Consider the following 21,555-nt stretch of genomic DNA (forward strand, 5'->3'; position numbering starts at 1 on the left):
ATTTCACCATTTCCCTGAGTCTCAATGTAAAGGCACAGCTGCAGTGTTTTGTCTTAAAGGCACAGTACAGAATTCCGTGTTCTCCACTAATACCACAGTTGTCGTGTTTCAGTTTTACTACTGTTGTAGTTGGGATCTCCAGAGCTCAGTACCTCCGTGCCTCAGCACCTCCGTGCCTCAGCACCTCCGTGCCTCAGCACCTCCGTGCCTCAGTACCTCCGTGCTTCCAGCACCTCCGTGCCTCAGTACCTCCGTGCTTCCAGCACCTCGTGCCTCAGTACCTCAGTACCTCCGTGCTTCCAGCACCTCCGTGCCTCAGTACCTCCGTGCTTCCAGCACCTCGTGCCTCAGCATCTCCGTGCTTCCAGCATCTCCGTGCCTCAGTACCTCCGTGCTTCCAGCACCTCGTGCCTCAGTACCTCAGTACCTCCGTGCTTCCAGCACCTCCGTGCCTCAGCACTTCCGTGCCTCAGTACCTCCGTGCTTCCAGCACCTCCGTGCCTCAGTACCTCCGTGCCTCAGTACCTCCGTGCTTCCAGCACCTCGTGCCTCAGCATCTCCGTGCTTCCAGCATCTCCGTGTTTCAGTACCTCCGTGCCTCCACGCACCCCAGTGCCTCCACGTACCTCCGTGCCTCCACGCACCTCAGTGTCTCCACGCACCTCAGTGTCTCCAAGCACCTCAGTGTCTCCAAGCACCTCAGTGTCTCCAAGCACCTCAGTGTCTCCAAGCACCTCAGTGTCTCCAAGCACCTCAGTGTCTCCAAGCACCTCAGTGTCCGCAAGCACCTCAGTGTCCGCAAGCACCTCAGTGTCCGCAAGCACCTCAGTGTCCGCAAGCACCTCAGTGTCTCCAAGCACCCCGTTAGCACAATTATACCTGGTATTCTTCACTGATTCATCAGTGCCTTTCCAGTTCTGTCTTTCAGGAGACCTTCAGCATGCCTCCTGTCTGCCGACCTAATCCTGCATGAGGAGAACCTAGATTCGGCCATCTCTGCTGCGGTTCCTCTTCCCAGTCACCGGAGGAAACCCTGAGTCCACAGCATTTCAGAACCAGGTCAGTGGTAGTATTCACATAATCCTCCAGTCGCCCGCACAGACTTCACTACACCGGGTTCACAAAAACCTCAGTCATGACACAAGCTCACGCAAACCACCCCACCAACTCCCTCAGTGTCAATTTCCTCCTTCCCCAGGAATGCCAATAGTCCTGCAGGCCATGTCACTGGCAATTCTGACGATTCCTCTCCTGCCTGGGATTCCTCCGATGCATCCTTGCGTGTAACGCCTACTGCTGCTGGCGCTGCTGTTGTTGCTGCTGGGAGTCGATGGTCATCCCAGAGGGGAAGTCGGAAGACCACTTGTACTACTTCCAGTAAGCAATTGACTGTCCAACAGTCCTTTGCGAGGAAGATGAAATATCACAGCAGTCATCCTGCTGCAAAGCGGATAACTGAGGCCTTGACAACTATGTTGGTGTTAGACGTGCGTCCGGTATCCGCCGTTAGTTCACAGGGAACTACACAATTTCTTGAGGTAGTGTGCCCCCGTTACCAAATACCAACTAGGTTCCACTTCTCTAGGCAGGCGATACCGAAAATGTACACAGACCTCAGAAAAAGACTCACCAGTGTCCTAAAAAATGCAGCTGTACCCAATGTCCACTTAACCACGGACATGTGGACAAGTGGAGCAGGGCAGGGTCAGGACTATATGACTGTGACAGCCCACTGGGTAGATGTATGGACTCCCGCCGCAAGAACAGCAGCGGCGGCACCAGTAGCAGCATCTCGCAAACGCCAACTCTTTCCTAGGCAGGCTACGCTTTGTATCACCGCTTTCCAGAATACGCACACAGCTGAAAACCTCTTACGGCAACTGAGGAAGATCATCGCGGAATGGCTTACCCCAATTGGACTCTCCTGTGGATTTGTGGCATCGGACAACGCCAGCAATATTGTGTGTGCATTAAATATGGGCAAATTCCAGCACGTCCCATGTTTTGCACATACCTTGAATTTGGTGGTGCAGAATTTTTTAAAAAACGACAGGGGCGTGCAAGAGATGCTGTCGGTGGCCAGAAGAATTGCGGGACACTTTCGGCGTACAGGCACCACGTACAGAAGACTGGAGCACCACCAAAAACTACTGAACCTGCCCTGCCATCATCTGAAGCAAGAAGTGGTAACGAGGTGGAATTCAACCCTCTATATGCTTCAGAGGTTGGAGGAGCAGCAAAAGGCCATTCAAGCCTATACAATTGAGCACGATATAGGAGGTGGAATGCACCTGTCTCAAGCGCAGTGGAGAATGATTTCAACGTTGTGCAAGGTTCTGATGCCCTTTGAACTTGCCACACGTGAAGTCAGTTCAGACACTGCCAGCCTGAGTCAGGTCATTCCCCTCATCAGGCTTTTGCAGAAGAAGCTGGAGACATTGAAGGAGGAGCTAACACGGAGCGATTCCGCTAGGCATGTGGGACTTGTGGATGGAGCCCTTAATTCGCTTAACAAGGATTCACGGGTGGTCAATCTGTTGAAATCAGAGCACTACATTTTGGCCACCGTGCTCGATCCTAGATTTAAAGCCTACCTTGGATCTCTCTTTCCGGCAGACACAAGTCTGCTGGGGTTGAAAGACCTGCTGGTGAGAAAATTGTTAAGTCAAGCGGAACGCGACCTGTCAACATCTCCTCCTTCACATTCTCCCGCAACTGGGGGTGCGAGGAAAAGGCTCAGAATTCCGAGCCCACCCGCTGGCGGTGATGCAGGGCAGTCTGGAGCGACTGCTGATGCTGACATCTGGTCCGGACTGAAGGACCTGACAACGATTACGGACATGTCGTCTACTGTCACTGCATATGATTCTCTCACCATTGAAAGAATGGTGGAGGATTATATGAGTGACCGCATCCAAGTAGGCACGTCACACAGTCCGTACTTATACTGGCAGGAAAAAGAGGCAATTTGGAGGCCCTTGCACAAACTGGCTTTATTCTACCTAAGTTGCCCTCCCACAAGTGTGTACTCCGAAAGAGTGTTTAGTGCCGCCGCTCAACTTGTCAGCAATCGGCGTACGAGGTTACATCCAGAAAATGTGGAGAAGATGATGTTCATTAAAATGAATTATAATCAATTCCTCCGTGGAGACATTGACCAGCAGCAATTGCCTCCACAAAGTACACAGGGAGCTGAGATGGTGGATTCCAGTGGGGACGAATTGATAATCTGTGAGGAGGGGGATGTACACGGTGATATATCGGAGGATGATGATGAGGTGGACATCTTGCCTCTGTAGAGCCAGTTTGTGCAAGGAGAGATTAATTGCTTCTTTTTTGGTGGGGGTCCAAACCAACCCGTCATTTCAGTCACAGTCGTGTGGCAGACCCTGTCACTGAAATGATGGGTTGGTTAAAGTGTGCATGTCCTGTTTATACAACATAAGGGTGGGTGGGAGGGCCCAAGGACAATTCCATCTTGCACCTCTTTTTTCTTTAATTTTTCTTTGCGTCATGTGCTGTTTGTGGAATGTTTTTTGGAAGGGCCATCCTGCGTGACACTGCAGTGCCACTCCTAGATGGGCACGGTGTTTGTGTCGGCCACTAGGGTCGCTTATCTTACTCACACAGCTACCTCATTGCGCCTCTTTTTTTCTTTGCGTCATGTGCTGTTTGGGGAGGGTTTTTTGGAAGGGCCATCCTGCGTGACACTGCAGTGCCACTCCTAGATGGGCACGGTGTTTGTGTCGGCCACTAGGGTCGCTTATCTTACTCACACAGCTACCTCATTGCGCCTCTTTTTTTCTTTGCGTCATGTGCTGTTTGGGGAGGGTTTTTTGGAAGGGCCATCCTGCGTGACACTGCAGTGCCACTCCTAGATGGGCCCGGTGTTTGTGTCGGCCACTAGGGTCGCTTATCTTACTCACACAGCTACCTCATTGCGCCTCTTTTTTTCTTTGCGTCATGTGCTGTTTGGGGAGGGTTTTTTGGAAGGGCCATCCTGCGTGACACTGCAGTGCCACTCCTAGATGGGCACGGTGTTTGTGTCGGCCACTAGGGTCGCTTATCTTACTCACACAGCTACCTCATTGCGCCTCTTTTTTTCTTTGCGTCATGTGCTGTTTGGGGAGGGTTTTTTGGAAGGGCCATCCTGCGTGACACTGCAGTGCCACTCCTAGATGGGCCCGGTGTTTGTGTCGGCCACTAGGGTCGCTTATCTTACTCACACAGCTACCTCATTGCGCCTCTTTTTTTCTTTGCGTCATGTGCTGTTTGGGGAGGGTTTTTTGGAAGGGCCATCCTGCGTGACACTGCAGTGCCACTGCTAGATGGGCACGGTGTTTGTGTCGGCCACTAGGGTCGCTTATCTTACTCACACAGCTACCTCATTGCGCCTCTTTTTTTCTTTGCGTCATGTGCTGTTTGGGGAGGGTTTTTTGGAAGGGCCATCCTGCGTGACACTGCAGTGCCACTCCTAGATGGGCCCGGTGTTTGTGTCGGCCACTAGGGTCGCTTATCTTACTCACACAGCTACCTCATTGCGCCTCTTTTTTTCTTTGCGTCATGTGCTGTTTGGGGAGGGTTTTTTGGAAGGGCCATCCTGCGTGACACTGCAGTGCCACTCCTAGATGGGCACGGTGTTTGTGTCGGCCACTAGGGTCGCTTATCTTACTCACACAGCTACCTCATTGCGCCTCTTTTTTTCTTTGCGTCATGTGCTGTTTGGGGAGGGTTTTTTGGAAGGGCCATCCTGCGTGACACTGCAGTGCCACTCCTAGATGGGCACGGTGTTTGTGTCGGCCACTAGGGTCGCTTATCTTACTCACACAGCTACCTCATTGCGCCTCTTTTTTTCTTTGCGTCATGTGCTGTTTGGGGAGGGTTTTTTGGAAGGGCCATCCTGCGTGACACTGCAGTGCCACTCCTAGATGGGCACGGTGTTTGTGTCGGCCACTAGGGTCGCTTATCTTACTCACACAGCTACCTCATTGCGCCTCTTTTTTTCTTTGCGTCATGTGCTGTTTGGGGAGTGTTTTTTGGAAGGGCCATCCTGCGTGACACTGCAGTGCCACTCCTAGATGGGCACGGTGTTTGTGTCGGCCACTAGGGTCGCTTAGCTTAGTCATCCAGCGACCTAGGTGCAAATTTTAGGACTAAAAATAATATTGTGAGGTGTGAGGTATTCAGAATAGACTGAAAATGAGTGGAAATTATGGTTTTTGAGGTTAATAATACTTTGGGATCAAAATGACCCCCAAATTCTATGATTTAAGCTGTTTTTTAGTGTTTTTTTAAAAAAAACACCCGAATCCAAAACACACCCGAATCCGACAAAAAAAATTCAGTGAGGTTTTGCCAAAACGCGGTCGAACCCAAAACACGGCCGCGGAACCGAACCCAAAACCAAAACCCGAAAAATTTCAAGTGCACATCTCTATTATTTATATAGCACACACATATACTCCAGCTCTTTACAGAGAGTAATTGTCCATTCACAGCAGTCCCTGCCCCAGTGGAGCTTACAATCTATATTCCCTATCACATGTACACGCACACACTTACACACTAGGGTTCACTTTGTTGGGAGACAATTACCCAACAGTATATTTTTGGAATGTGAGAGGAAACCCACACAAGCACTGGGATAATATACAAACTCCACACAGTTAGGGCCATGGTGGGAATTAAACACATGACCTCAGTGCTTTGAGGCAGTAATGCTAACCATTACACCATCCGTACTACCGTACATGCATGTTGCATGCAGCATGTAGTAGTGCAGTGTTACAGCGTGTGGCATTCAGGGGTGAACTATGGCAGCAAGCGGCAAGCGACAGTACAGTATGGTAGTGAGTGGCAAGCACCCATGCAGTTAGGGTTGGCAGCAAAGGGGGCTGGCAGCAAGCGTGCAGTATGGCAGAGAGAGGCAAGCGGCCGTGCAGTATGGCAGCGCGTGGCAAGCGATCATGCAGTATGGCAGCGTGTGGCAAGCGACCGTGCAGTATGGCAGCGTGTGGCAAGCGACCGTGCAGTATGGCAGAGTGTGGCAAGCGGCAGCGCAGTATGGCAGAGTGTGGCAAGCGGCAGCGCAGTATGGCAGCGTGTGGCAAGAGGCAGTGCAGTATGGCAGCGCGTGGAAAGAGGCAGCACAGTATGGCAGCGTGTGGCAAGCGATCGTGCAGTATGGCAGAGTGTGGCAAGCGATCGTGCAGTATGGCAGAGTGTGGGAAGCGGCAGCGCAGTATGGCAGAGTGCAGCAAGAGGCAACGCAGTATGGCAAAGTGTGGCAAGCGGCAGCGCAGTATGACAGAGTGTAGAAAGAGGCAGCGCAGTATGGCAGTGTGGCAAGAGGCAGAGCAGTATGGCAGAGTGTGGCAAGCGGCAGTGCAGTATGCAGAATGTGGCAAGAGGCAGCACAGTGTTAATGTATGGCATACAGCTGTCCAGTGTTAGTGTGTAGTATGCAATGTGCGGCATTAAACATCAGAGTATGTTACCTGTTTCCCTTCCGCTCGGTGTGTTGCTAGGCTGACTTCCCCGTAGCTTCCCTTCCCCACCACTCCAGCGATCCTATAGTCCTCCAACTTTGTCCGCATCTTATGCGCCTCCATCCCGTTTCCAATTCTTCACATCCCAACTCTATTGTAGTTCGCTACGGCCTCATGATTGAACACAACTTCCGGCAGCTTCCCGGTAACCAGGCAACCAGAACCCGGAGCACGGAAACTGCTGAGCACAAAAACTGCAGGGTATGTTGTGTACGATGTTGTAGTTGTATACTTATCAGCGACACCTACTGGAAAAAAATTAGTTGCTACAGCTTTAACGCAACAGCAAGTAATATGCAGTGCAACAGCGACATCTTCTGGCTGATTTCTAGGGACAAGAACGCACAGTTGGGAATTATGTAAAGTATTCGAACTTTAAAAAATCTTATGTAGTACATTCCTAATGAACTAGAAACTGAATGGGAGAGTAGCTGAAACAGCTGTTTGCTACTATAGAGGTCAGGTGTCAAGGTCACGTTTTGCAATGCAAAGTAACATTCGTTTTGCAAATGTATAAAACCTTCTAAAAGAGGAATAATGGAGAAGTTACTCATAGCCAGGAGCGGATTGGCCCACCAGGATACCATGATAGATTCTGATGGGCTGGTCCCATATCCCCCTCAGCCAGGCCGATTCACACTCAGGCTGGCCTGGCTCACACTGCTTCCAGTACTTGTGGTTCATTGAAATGCAGTCCGGAAGTTAGGCTAGCGGGCTCATGCACTCTCGCTGAACTGGCCAGAGCGGCGACTGAGCACTGAAGGGGACCCAGCAGAGAGGTTATTTTTAATTACATTATTTGCATTATCATGATGGTGTAAAGGATAGGGTGCATACTTACCTACATTGTAAGTCTCCTCTCCGGGAGAAGCCTGGAGAGGAGACGCTGCAGGTGTCTTCAGGGGTTGGGCCCGGACTGTGACATCACTAAGCCCCACCCCGCAGCGGGAAATGGCGCGATTCGCGGGTCCGCTGAAAGGGGACGGGGCTAAAATGACGAGATTTGCGTCATTTTAACCCCTTCTCCACCCGACGGACGCGCAAATGCGGGAGGTTATCTCTCCATCCTGCTCGCATCACTAGGGTGCGAGCAGGATGCGGGAGACCTGCCCACTCTTCCGGGAGTGCGGGGGGCTACCCCAAAAAACGGAAGCCTCCCGTAGCTTCCGGGAGAGTAGGTAAGTATGGATAGGGTGTCCCCGGTCATAGTGTATGGTTTGGGGACTGGACAGGAGCAGGATGTACTTTGTTCTCAGGATGCCAGCTGACCAGGCACCACTCACAGCCAGCCCTGGGACAATCTCTAATGCAACATCCTTCAGCCCTGTAGCTGCCCAATGTCTGTCCATGATGATGGGCCTATTTATGCGGTGTCTACAAATGTAATGCAGTGGCTACGCATGTAGGGGGTCATTCCGAGTTGATCACTCGCTAGCAGTTTTTAGCAGCCATGCAAACGATATGCCGCCGCCCACTGGGAGTGTATTTTAGCTTAGCAGAAGTGCGAACGGTTTTATCGAAGAGCGCCTGCAAAAAATTTTTGTGTAGTTTCAGAGTAGCTCAAAACCTACTCGGTGCTTGCGATCACTTCAGACTATTCAGTTCCGTATTTGACGTCACACACCCACCCAGCGTTCGCCCAGCCACGCCTGCGTTTTCCCTGGCATTCCTGCGTTTTTCCGAACACTCCCTGAAACCGTCAGTTGCCACCCAGAAATGCCCACTTCATGTCAATCACTCTGCGGCAACCAGTGCGACTGAAATGCATCGCTAGACCATGTGCAAAACTGCATCGTTCGTTGTGCCCGTACGTCGGGCGTGCGCATTGCGCCACATACGCATGCGCAGAACTGCCGTTTTTTAGCCTGATCGCTGCGCTGCAAACAAATGCAGCTAGCCATCAACGCGGAATGACCACCGTAATGCGGTGGCTATGTATGTAATGTGGTGCTAGTCATATAATGCGGTGCTATACGTGTAGTGCGGTGCTATACCTGTAATGTTGTGCTATTCGTGTTATGTGGTGCTATTTGTGTAATGCAGTGCTATACGTGTAGTGCTATTCATGTAATGCTGTGCTATACGTGTAATGTGGTGCTATACGTGTAACGCAGTGCTATTTGTATAATGTGGTGCTATTCATGTAATAATGTGGTGTCTATGTATGTAATATGGTGGCTATGTATGTAATCAGGGGCGGATTGGCCACTGGGACAGATTCTGCTGCGCTGGTCCCCTGTGTCTGTGTTTCACTACTTATGTGTACTCCCTCCCTGTACTGTGCTGTATGTAGTGTGTGCTCCTCCTCCTTGTACAGTGCTGTATGTAGTGTGTGCTCCTCCTCCCTGTACTTTGAAACATATAAGGTTAATAAAAGGGGTTTGTAGAATGAAAAATCAGTAAAATCAGAAGTAGATTAAAGGCATGACTGCAGTGTCAGTAGACACTGAAAGTGGGCATATCAGTCCTTGTATATGCAGACATACAGATGTGCATCAGGGAAGGGTATTGTAGCAGCATATGCATAAAGGGGGTCATTCTAAGTTGATCACTTGCTGACGATTTTCGCAGCGCTGTGATCAGGTAAAAAAAATGTCAAAACTGCGCATGTGTATGCGCCGCAATGCACACGCCCGTTGTACGGGTACAAAGAGCACCATTGTTGTGCAATGCTTTTAGCGACGAATCCATTCGCACAGCCGATCGCAAGGAGATTGACAGGAAGAGGGCGTTTGTGGGTGGCAAATGACCGTTTTCTGGGAGTGTTTGGGAAAACGCAGGCGTGTCCAGGTGTTTGCAGGGCGGGTATCTGACGTAAATTCCGGGACCTCCGTCGCTAGAATCATAACACAGGATAAGTAACTACAGGGCTGGTCTTGTTTTGCACAAAATGTGTTTGTGTGTTAGGGTCTCCTGCCCTGTGCTGCCACGTCGTCATGGCAACCGGGAGACAAGTGCTAGTGGAGTAACCTGAGCGCAGCTGATACTCCGGTTCGGGTCTTTTGCTGTGCAGTGGTTATAGGCTCTGTGCACGGCAGGGGATCCGGTGCTGGTTTTTGTGCTCACAGTCTGTGAGGTCTGAGTGGGGCGTGGACAGCACCTGCTTTATAAGGCCTCTTTTCAGGGTAAGCAGATGCTGCTGAATCTTTGTTGGTTAGTCAGTTCATGAAAGTTAGCCAGTACTGTGTAGCTTTGTATTTGTTTGTTGCTTACTGCAAATAGGCCTGGGGATTTGGTATTACACTCTGCCAATCCAGACCTAGCAGTAAGACTGGAGTCAGTCGTTTAGCTTGCTGGGGTTCTGTTACTACTCTGTGAACTTAGCAAGTTTGCGGCTGTATTCTAAGACTTGCCTGTCTAATCCTGTCTCACTGTGCTAGGTGTCAGGGGTCAGTTTAGTGGCAGTAAGCTAAAACCTGTGCACTGCAAGTGAGAATTAGGATTGTGGAGATTCTCCTTGTGTCTATCATTCCATCTCTGACCAAGGAGTTTACTGTCACAACTGAGGGCCTGAGCTGACGGGAGGCAGCCTCAGTTGTAGGGGCTGAGATGTACCGGAACCTGGGAGGTTGTATCAGACCCCTGGACATGTAAGTAACATGAATAATAACTGCCCGAAGGCGTGACCACGACAACTTAGATAAAAGTCAATGATGTTTATTATGACAACTCCGCATCACAGCAGCAATAAAGGAAAACGTAAAAGTCAGCAAAGAATAAATACAGTTCCTGAGTACTACAGCATGGCAGGAGCCACAAGGCACTGGTAGTGTGAGATAGTTCTTATGATCTTCTAGATGGAAAGTCCTTACCAGGCCCGGCTGTAGCAATGGAGATAACCCAGGATTGTACCAGCTGGTGTTCCAGGAAGAGCTGGGTTGCTGAAGGTAAAACAGCTGCTGTGGATACTGGCTGGAACCAGACTGTTGTTAGCACGGAGTGGATACTGGCTGGAACCAGTTAAATAATAAATGAACTTTGGGAGCGATGAAATGTGAACTGAAATGTAGAACTTGAGAGCGGAGAAATAATAATTCCGGTGGAGAGTGGTAAAGTGTAGAAAGGACACCGGCCCTTTAAGGGAAGCTGTATTCTGCTGGAAGCTGAGGCTGGAAGCAGGTAGTGTTGTAGCTGGAAACAGATGAATCCACAATGGATTGGAGAGTCAGGCTACACCGCAGGTGGAATGCTGGTGCGGGTCTCTATGGTGGAAGTCTTGAGACAGGAGCTGGAACCTGGAAGACAATCATAGAAGAGAGACAAACAGGAACTAGGTTTGACAACCAAAGCACTGACGTCTTCCTTGCTCAGGCACAGCTTACTTATACCTGCAGCAAGGAAGGGGTTGGCTAGGCAATTATGCAAATCAACAATACAAACAGCAGATTGGTGGAAATGATCAGATGACAGAATCCAAGATGGCTGCGCCCATGCAGACACTTGGAGGGAAGTTTGGTTTGTAATCCATGTGGTCTGGGAAACAGTAATGGCGGCGCCGGCCACCGGAGACAGGAGACGCCAGGCTGATAGATGCACATTTAACCACGCGGGCACAGCGGAGGCCGCGGCTGATGAAAACACCACTCTGACACTCTGCATGTGGAAACTCAGGAACAGCGGAATCTGGTCCTGGAACGCTGAGCCCGCCTTAGGAGGCATCTGAAGGGTAAGTAATGGCGTCCAGATACCCGGATCGTGACAGCACCCCCCCCTTTAGGAGTGGCCCCAGGACACTTCTTAGGCTTTAAAGGAAACTTTGCGTGGAAATTTCGGACCAAGGCAGGAGCATGGACGTCAGAGGCATTGGTCCAAGAGCGTTCTTCAGGACCATAGCCCTTCCAGTCAATGAGATACTGAAGTTGACCGTAACGGTGACGTGAGTCCAGGATCTTGGCCACTTCATACTCAACGCCTCGTTGAGTTTGGACTTTCGGAGTTGGTGGAAGTGAGGAATGAAACCGATTCAAGATTAGCGGTTTCAACAGGGAAACATGGAATGTCCTGGGTATTTTTAAGAAGGGAGGTAACTGGAGTCTGTAAGCAACAGGATTGATGACTTGATCAATTTTAAAAGGACCGATGTAGCGAGGTGCAAACTTCATACTGGGAACTCTTAACCTCAAATTCTTCGTGGATAACCATACCCGATCACCCACCTTGAGAGCAGGAACTGCTCGACGCTTCTTATCCGCAAACTTCTTGTACCTGAACGATGCCTTGAGCAGAGCTGATCGTACGCTCTTCCAGATATTGGCAAACTGATGCAAGGTGATATCCACTGCGGGAACAGAAGTTGCTGGAAGCGGTTGGAACTCAGGGACTTTAGGGTGGAATCCAAAGTTGGTGAAGAATGGTGTTGAAGAAGATGAAGAATGATACTGGTTGTTATGACAGAACTCGGCCCAGGGAAGTAATTGAACCCAGTCATCTTGAGAGGAGGACACATAGATGCGGAGGAAGGCCTCCAAGTCCTGATTCACCCTCTCAGTTTGACCATTGGTCTGAGGATGGTAAGCCGTGGAAAACTTTAACTTGACTTGGAGGACTTGACATAAACTTCGCCAGAATTTGGCTGTGAATTGAACTCCTCGATCTGAGATAATTTCTTCTGGAAGACCGTGGAGTCGGAAGATCTCTTGTATGAATACTTGAGCCAACTTGGAAGCTGACGGAAGACCGGTGAGAGGAATGAAGTGTGCCATCTTGGTGAACCGGTCAACTACCACCCAGATGGTATTGAACTTGTTGCACATGGGCAAATCTGTAATAAAATCCATCGACAAATGGGTCCATGGTCGACGGGGAACAGATAGTGGAACCAGTTGCCCCGCAGGCGACTGGCGGGATACTTTATGTTGAGCACACTTTGGGCAAGATGCAATAAACTCCAAAACGTCCTTTTTCAGAGTTGGCCACCAATAGGACCTAGAGATAAACTCCAGGGTTTTTTGGATACCTGTATGTCCGGCAAAACGGGAAGCATGGGCCCAATGCATGAGCTTCTTCCTTAGTGTCGGCTTCACAAAACTTTTCCCTGATGGGGGCGTAGAGTCCATCCCTACCGTGGAGAATGCCAACGGATTTATAATAGGATGCTTGTCTGAAGACTCTGACTCATTTTCTTGCTCCCATGAGCGGGAAAGGGCATCGGCCTTGCGATTCTGAGAGCCCGGACAGAACTGGAGTTTAAAGTCGAACCTGGAAAAGAAAAGTGCCCATCTGGCCTGACGAGGGTTGAGACATTGTGCGCCTTTTAGATATAGAAGGTTCTTGTGGTCTGTAAGGATGGTGATTGAATGAGAAGCTCCCTCCAACAGATATCTCCACTCCTCTAGAGCGAGCTTGATGGCTAGCAACTCCTGGTCGCCAATGGCATAGTTGCGCTCCGCTGGGGAGAACTTCCGTGAGAAGAAACTGCAAGGATGTAAATGACCATCTTTAGCCCTCTGAGATAACACCGCTCCTACTCCAACGGAGGAGGCATCCACCTCTAAGATGAAAGGAGAGTCGACGTCAGGCTGTTTCAGGACAGGTGCAGAGATGAACCTCTGTTTTAAAAGATGAAAAGCTTGCATGGCTTCTTCAGACCACTTGGACGGGTTAGCACCCTTCTTGGTGAAAGCAGTAATAGGCGCCACAATGGTGGAAAAGTCTCGTATAAACTTTCGGTAATAATTGGCGAACCCTAAGAACCTCTGGACCCCTTTGAGGGTTAAGGGTACTGGCCAATTCTGGATTGCTTGTAGTTTCTCAGGATCCATCTCTAGTCCGGAACCGGACACAATGTACCCTAGAAACGGAATGGACTTGACTTCAAAGACGCATTTCTCTAATTTGCAGTAGAGATGATTGACACGGAGACGGGACAGAACCTCCTTTACCCAGAAACGATGTTCCTCTAAATTGTTGGCAAAAATGAGGATATCATCTAGATAGACCACGACATGACGGTATAGAATGTCTCTGAAGATCTCATTGACGAAATGCTGGAAGACAGCTGGAGCATTGCTCAATCCGAAGGGCATGACGAGGTACTCATAATGTCCGTCACGGGTGTTAAATGCGGTCTTCCACTCGTCACCCTCACGGATCCGGATGAGATTGTATGCACCTCTCAGGTCCAGCTTTGTAAAGATGGTAGCTCCGCTAACTCTGTCAAAGAGCTCAGTAATCAGGGGTAAAGGATAGCGGTTCTTGATGGTAATGTCGTTCAAACCTCTGTAGTCGATGCACGGCCGCAGACCACCATCTTTCTTCTTTACAAAAAAGAAGCCTGCGCCGGCTGGAGAAGAAGAAGGTCGAATGAACCCCTTTGCTAGGTTCTCTTTTATGTATTCCTCCATAGAATGCGTCTCGGGGAGAGACAACGGATAAGTTCGGCCTCGAGGTGGAACCTTCCCTGGAACGAGATCAATCGGGCAGTCCCATTCTCTATGAGGGGGAAGGATATCAGCAGAAGCTTTACTGAACACATCCGTGAAATCTTGATATGGAGGAGGTGGAACATCAGACGACCTGGGGGAGGAGGAACAGACAGGCAACACTTTAAACAAACATGTCTTAGTACAGGAGGAACCCCATGCCAGGATTTGCGTAGTCGTCCAATCAATTGTAGGATTGTGAAGACGGAGCCATGGAAGGCCCAGGACCACAGGATGTGTGGCTCTTGGAATCACTAAAAGTGAAATAAGTTCGGAATGAAGAACTCCCACTCTCAGACGAACTGGTAGAGTCCTTAGAGAAATAACTGTATCAAAAATTTTACTGCCATCCACAGCAGTTAAGGAAAAGGACGAAGGAAGTCTCTCGGTGGGTAGGGACCACCGTTTAACATAGGCTTCGGTAATAAAGTTCCCAGCTGCTCCGGAATCCAGGAGGGCAATGACGTTCTGATAACGTTGAGCAACTTGAAGCGAGACTGGGAGGTTACAATCTTGAGGAGATGGAGAGGAGATCATTACTCCTAGCCGGCCCTCTCCTTGGCGAGCTAGGATTTGGAGTTTCCCGGACGTTTGGGACAGGCATTAATGGTGTGAGACGGAGCTGCACAGTACAAACAGAGAAACTCGGAGAGACGTCTTCGGCGCTCAGCAGGAGTTAAACGGGAACGGCCAATTTGCATGGGTTCATCTTTAGTTGGTGACAGTTGGCGAGGAGGAGGAGCAGAAGATTTTGGAGCAGATGATCTTCCACGCTCAGTTGCTCTCTCTCTGAAACGTAAGTCAACTTTCGTACAAAGTGAGATTAACTCATCTAACTTGGAGGGTAAGTCTCTGGTAGCTAACTCATCTTTAATACGCTCGGATAAACCATGCCAGAATGCAGCATACAGGGCCTCGTCGTTCCATGCCAGTTCGGATGCCAGGATCTGGAACTGTATAAGATATTGTCCTACAGTACGTGATCCCTGGCGTAAACGGAGAATCTCAGACGAAGCTGAAGTTACCCGGCCTGGCTCGTCGAAGATGCGCCTGAATGTTGACACGAATGCAGTGTAAGAAGATAGCAGGGTGTCGGACCTCTCCCATAACGGTGATGCCCAATCGAGGGCTGAGCCACTGAGAAGAGAAATAATGTAGGCAATTTTTGTACGGTCACTGGGGAAATTGCCAGGTTGTAGCTCAAACTGAATCTCACACTGGTTGAGAAATCCCCTGCAGAATCTTGGAGATCCGTCAAATTTTGCTGGCGTTGGAAGATGAAGACGTGGAGCAGGAATGGGTAAGGTGGGTGGGGTTATAGCTGGAGTCACTGTGGTTGACGCACCAGATGCGCCTGATCCACGGAGAGTGGTCTGAATCCCATCCAGCCGAGTAGAGAGATCCTGGAGACAGCGGATGATGTGGCCCTGTGCAGCCTCCTGATGTTCTAGTCGGGCTGCCAGTTCTTGCATCGGCCTGGCCGCTTGATCCTGGTCTCCGGCTGGATTCATTAGGTCAGTGCTTACTGTCACAACTGAGGGCCTGAGCTGACGGGAGGCAGCCTCAGTTGTAGGGGCTGAGATGTACCGGAACCTGGGAGGTTGTATCAGACCCCTGGACATGTAAGTAACATGAATAATAACTGCCCGAAGGCGTGACCACGACAACTTAGATAAAAGTCAATGATGTTTATTATGACAACTCCGCATCACAGCAGCAATAAAGGAAAACGTAAAAGTCAGCAAAGAATAAATACAGTTCCTGAGTACTACAGCATGGCAGGAGCCACAAGGCACTGGTAGTGTGAGATAGTTCTTATGATCTTCTAGATGGAAAGTCCTTACCAGGCCCGGCTGTAGCAATGGAGATAACCCAGGATTGTACCAGCTGGTGTTCCAGGAAGAGCTGGGTTGCTGAAGGTAAAACAGCTGCTGTGGATACTGGCTGGAACCAGACTGTTGTTAGCACGGAGTGGATACTGGCTGGAACCAGTTAAATAATAAATGAACTTTGGGAGCGATGAAATGTGAACTGAAATGTAGAACTTGAGAGCGGAGAAATAATAATTCCGGTGGAGAGTGGTAAAGTGTAGAAAGGACACCGGCCCTTTAAGGGAAGCTGTATTCTGCTGGAAGCTGAGGCTGGAAGCAGGTAGTGTTGTAGCTGGAAACAGATGAATCCACAATGGATTGGAGAGTCAGGCTACACCGCAGGTGGAATGCTGGTGCGGGTCTCTATGGTGGAAGTCTTGAGACAGGAGCTGGAACCTGGAAGACAATCATAGAAGAGAGACAAACAGGAACTAGGTTTGACAACCAAAGCACTGACGTCTTCCTTGCTCAGGCACAGCTTACTTATACCTGCAGCAAGGAAGGGGTTGGCTAGGCAATTATGCAAATCAACAATACAAACAGCAGATTGGTGGAAATGATCAGATGACAGAATCCAAGATGGCTGCGCCCATGCAGACACTTGGAGGGAAGTTTGGTTTGTAATCCATGTGGTCTGGGAAACAGTAATGGCGGCGCCGGCCACCGGAGACAGGAGACGCCAGGCTGATAGATGCACATTTAACCACGCGGGCACAGCGGAGGCCGCGGCTGATGAAAACACCACTCTGACACTCTGCATGTGGAAACTCAGGAACAGCGGAATCTGGTCCTGGAACGCTGAGCCCGCCTTAGGAGGCATCTGAAGGGTAAGTAATGGCGTCCAGATACCCGGATCGTGACATTTACTGCCACACCCGCTGGTAACCCTTTAGGGTTTTGCTGTTGCCCTTAGCAACAGCATTTCGGGTTCTCTACGTATTAAAACACAACATCTTGCTTTTCCATCTGAGCAGTTCTAATACAAGGGAGATACCCAGTTCCTTAGCCTCTGGGCTTCTCTGTTCACTTTGTGTGTATTTTGTTACCCTATCACCTTCTGTGTACATTATGTCATATCCCCCAGTTTGTCTGTGAGTCCATCTGTTTTGCATAACAGTTCAAACACCAGTACTTTCCTGCAGGCACTGGTGTGCATAACATTGTGTCGCTCGGCTGCACATGCAAACTTGCAAAGCGAAAATACACTCCCCCGTGGGTGGCGACAATGCGTTTGCACAGCTGCTAAATTTAGCTAGCGAACGATCAACTCAGAATGAGGGCCACAGTTACAGGTAAACAATAGCATATCGTAAAGCAAAGGGGGCCCCAACTGTGTCTATCTCACAATCAGGACCTCTGAGTAGCGACCCTGCCCTCTTGACCGGCCCCTCCCCCTCAACAGACTCCGCCCTCATTAGGGCTGCTTCCATAAATTTCCCGGGCTGGTGTTCGATCCCAATCCGCCCCTGGGTAGTGACACAATATGTATAAATCTTTGCTTCTGGCTCTAGATTATTCATCACATATTCTCAATCATATCTATTTGCCATGGTGGAAGATGATAGAAGCTTAGTGTACACAAATAAAGAAGGAAGAACACTAAGCTTCTATCATCTTCCACCATGGCAAATAGATACGATTGAGAATATGCATAATCTGTAGCCAGAAGCAAAGATTTATACATATTGTGTCACTACCTACAATTTATGTTTACCATTTAACCAAGTAAAGAACCCTTTTTTTTGCATAAAAGCTCCATTTTCACTCATCTCTTGCACACATTCTTACAGGCGCAATTTGCTTATTCTATTGTTGAAAAGACTGCAAAAGAACAAGGAAATGGTCACAGGAAATTCTTGAAGGAGCTCAGAGCTGGTGCTTCTACTTTGGGAAGTAACTTAAAGCACTGGCAGTGTTATAGCCAGAACTGCCCCCTTTTGTAAAAGAAAGCTGCCAGGGATTGGCTGGACATTCCACAGAGTCCCAGCCATTGGCCACAGATATTTGGACTCCAACAGATCGGCCACCCGCACTGAGGACATACAAGGGTGCGCCTATACTCCTGTTCCACAGCTCCGGAAGCTGACAGTCACTGCCGCTAGCCCCCTTCGCGTCCCCCGCAACATAGTCAGCAGCCGGACTGGCAGACCCTGGACCCCAACACCAGAAGTAAGCCGCCGGCTCCTGACACACACTACCCCAGTGTTTGCTGTGCTGCCAATCACTGTTGATCAGGCCGGACCCCCAAAGCAGTAGCTTGGCCACACTGTGTAGGTTGTGCCTCCAGAAGTCCACTGTCAGAGACAGTGCAGGGCACTCTGTCCTAACACAGGGGCTGATTCAGACACTGAAGAACAGCCCCTGTGTTTGTATGCAGCGTCAGTGCTAAAATATGCAAAAGCAGCAGGCGGCATCTTGTGTAAATAGATGCCCACTGCCGGCTTAGGTGTTCCACTGTTGCATCCAAAGACGAAGCATTAGATCTCTCTACGTGAACATTGGACATCTGTATAAACCTCAGTTTACTCAGAATGTCCACTTAAATAATGCTGCTGGAGTCAGTAAAGTTCCAGAAAACGGGGGCTGACGCACCCCATTTTCTGTAACACTGCCTGTTGTTGCTGCTCCCAAACACCAGCAGCATGTCAATCATGCTGTGACTTTTGGGGCACTGCAACATCCCAGTCCCAGAACTAAAACATCAGAGATTTATGTACATCTCTGAGTTAGGACCACAAGGCTTAATTCAGGGTTGATTGCAAAACCAAAATCTTTCTCTAATGGGCAAAACCACGTGCACTGGAGGTGGGGCAGATATAACATGTGCGAAGAGTGAAGGCGGTAAACACTACGCAATTAGGAATTGCTGGCAGTGAACGACTATATAGTTGAATGATGTAGCGTTCAAGGATATAGTGCGTACACACTGAACTTTATCGTTCAACGATAGCATTCAGTGACGTCATCGCCGGCATTCCCGAACATGCAGCTCAGCCCGACATTGACGGGTTGAGCTGCATGTCAGCTCAATATTGGTGATTTCGGAAATACGTGTGGGAGTGCGCATCGTTCATCGGTCACCAATGTTGCCCCCATACACACTGGACGATTTAAGCCTAAAAATAAACGATAATGACATTTATGTCGTTATTGTTTATTTATTAAGTTGAAATCGCTTAGTGTGTACCATGCACAGAAACAATATAACCCACCCAAATCTAACTCTCTCTGTACATGTTATATCTGCCCCACCTGCAGTGCACATGGTTTTGCCCATTGGAGAAAGATTTTGCTTTTGCAAACAACCCTAAATTAGGCCCTTATTGCACTACTTTAACTCCATAATACAGATGTTCTAACTATAACAACACAGACACAACATACAATGCAATGGATGATACAATCAAACACAAAGTAATACTGTACAAGCAAGTAAAATGAATCAGTGAAATACAGAACACACAAGCAGCCTATGGATGAATGCAATTTTGGAGGAAAAATGGGCTTAGATACAACGTGTTTGTCAAGTCCTCTGCAGACCTGTGGTTTTGTTTGTATGCCCCAAAAAAGGGAGAAGAAAGAAGGCTCTTGTGTGGGCGCACTCTTATTTAATTGAAATAACTTACAATATTTATCAAGTTATTCATAAGAAATGCTGATAAAACATAACTTTATTGCGATATTCTTTAAGATCAGTGTAATTGCCCATTATAGAAAATATGATCCAAAGTAAGTTCTGCGCACATTGGGTTGAATTGTGAAAAATATGGTAAAATGTTCTGGTCCTGCCTCAGAAAATGAGATAAGAAAGGTTGTAGACACTTCACAGTCGTACATCAATTTCGACCCGACCAGTACAGACAATCTGTATTAATGAAACCAATATATGGTCAATTGAATGGTAAATTCGTCAAGGTCAAAACTTATAAACAAAACAGATTAAGGTTCATTCTGTTTGTCAGGAAACTGCACAAATATATTACAAGGACCTAAATCTATGTATGTACTTTGAAGACTAATGTTTGTTCTTCAGATTGAACTATACACAATCTCAGGAGAAAGTTATTGAAAATTAGAAACAAGTGGTGATGCTGCTGTTGATGTCACATACCACACATCATATGAAGTGATGTAGAGCATCACACAAGAGCCTTCTTTCTTCTCCCTTTTTTGACATATGTTTTTTCTGGCTCTGGGCGCACCACCAAACTGGACATAGATTTGAGAATTTATGTATAAAATCGTTCAATCTTGGTTTTTCTCAGATTAAATGTGTATCCCTATATGACCAGTGCCGGGTCACCCCTTTTTTTGGTTTTGTATGCCCCGGCGGCAAGAGGACTCTGGGGCAGATGCAGTGGCGTAACTAGAAATTTTTCTCCCCCAAGCCAAAAAAATTATTCGGCGCCCCCCCCCCCCCATCCCCCATAATTGGGAATAGAAAATGGATAAACATGCGTGCGCCGAAGGCGCGCACAGCAAAAAAGGGGGCGTGGCTTCGTTGAAATGGATGTGGTTACGCATAAAGGGGCTTGGCATTGCAGGAAAAGACTACCTCATACCCCAGTTTTGCAACCTGCACGCTCAGACGTTAGCCACCACAGGAAAGAAAAATAATCCTGATTCATGCCCCTTACATTATTTGTCATTTTTCCTCCTTATAGTAATGCCCAGTATACATTATGCCACATACTGCAATGGCCCTTAGACATTATGCCACATACTGCAATGGGGATCCGGTCTGAAGATCGACAGTATCTAGGTCGACAATGTTTAGGTCGACCACTATAGGTCGACAGTCACTAGGTCGACATGGATGGAATGTCGACAGGGTTTCTAGGTCGACATGTGTTAGGTCGACAGGTCTAAAGGTCGACACGAGTTTTTCACATTTTTTTTCTTTTTTTGAATTTTTTCATACTTTACGATCCACGTGGACTACGATTGGAACGGTAATCTGTGCCGAGCGAAGCGGTAGCGGAGCGAAGGCACCATGCCCGAAGCATGGCGAGCGAAGCGAGCCATGCGAGGGGACGCGGTACACTAATTTGGGATCCCGGTCACTCTACGAAGAAAACAACACCAAAAAAAAAAAAATCCTCATGTCGACCTTTAGACCTGTCGACCTAGCACATGTCGACCTAGAAACCCTGTCGACCTAGTGAATGTCGACCTATAGTGGTCGACCTAAACATTGTCGACCTAGATACTGTCGATTTGATGAACCACACCCACTGCAATGGCCCTTAGAAATTATGCCACACACAATAATGCACACCGTAATGCCCCCGACACACTATGCCACACACCGTAATGCCTGTGACACATTATGACAGGAATTGCAATGCCCGTTATACATTATGCTACACACTGCAATGCCCCTGATACATTATAGCACATACAATGTCTGTGACACATTATGACACACACCGCAATGACCCTGAGACATTATACCACATACCACAATGCTCGTGATATATTATACAACACACCGTAATGCCTGACACATTATGACACACACCGCAATGTCCGTGATACATTATGCCACACACTGCAATGACCCTGAGACATTATACCACATATCACAATGCTCGTGATATAGTATACCATACACCGTAATGCCTGTGACACATACTGCAATGCCCGTTATACCTTATGCCACACACTGCAATGCCCGTTATACATTATGCCACACTGCAATGCCCCTGAGACATT

At 48.6% G+C, this 21,555-nt stretch overlaps 2 protein-coding genes across 2 annotated transcripts in view; one reads left to right on the forward strand and one right to left on the reverse strand.

Moving 5' to 3' along the window:
* Positions 1-6,611, reverse strand: part of NEK4 (NIMA related kinase 4) — a 171,422-nt gene extending 164,811 nt beyond the window's left edge. Inside the window, exon 1 of the mRNA XM_063940618.1 lies at positions 6,498-6,611. Coding sequence (XP_063796688.1) covers positions 6,498-6,611 — 114 coding nt within the window. The remainder of the gene's footprint in view (positions 1-6,497) is intronic.
* Positions 6,612-6,647: 36 nt separating this feature from the next.
* Positions 6,648-21,555, forward strand: part of LOC134958186 (inter-alpha-trypsin inhibitor heavy chain H3-like) — a 449,083-nt gene continuing 434,175 nt past the window's right edge. The window contains exon 1 of the mRNA XM_063940615.1: positions 6,648-6,749. Coding sequence (XP_063796685.1) covers positions 6,663-6,749 — 87 coding nt within the window. The 5' untranslated portion in view covers positions 6,648-6,662. The remainder of the gene's footprint in view (positions 6,750-21,555) is intronic.

Source organism: Pseudophryne corroboree, chromosome 9 (assembly GCF_028390025.1).
Source record: "Pseudophryne corroboree isolate aPseCor3 chromosome 9, aPseCor3.hap2, whole genome shotgun sequence".
Lineage (NCBI taxonomy): Eukaryota > Metazoa > Chordata > Amphibia > Anura > Myobatrachidae > Pseudophryne > Pseudophryne corroboree.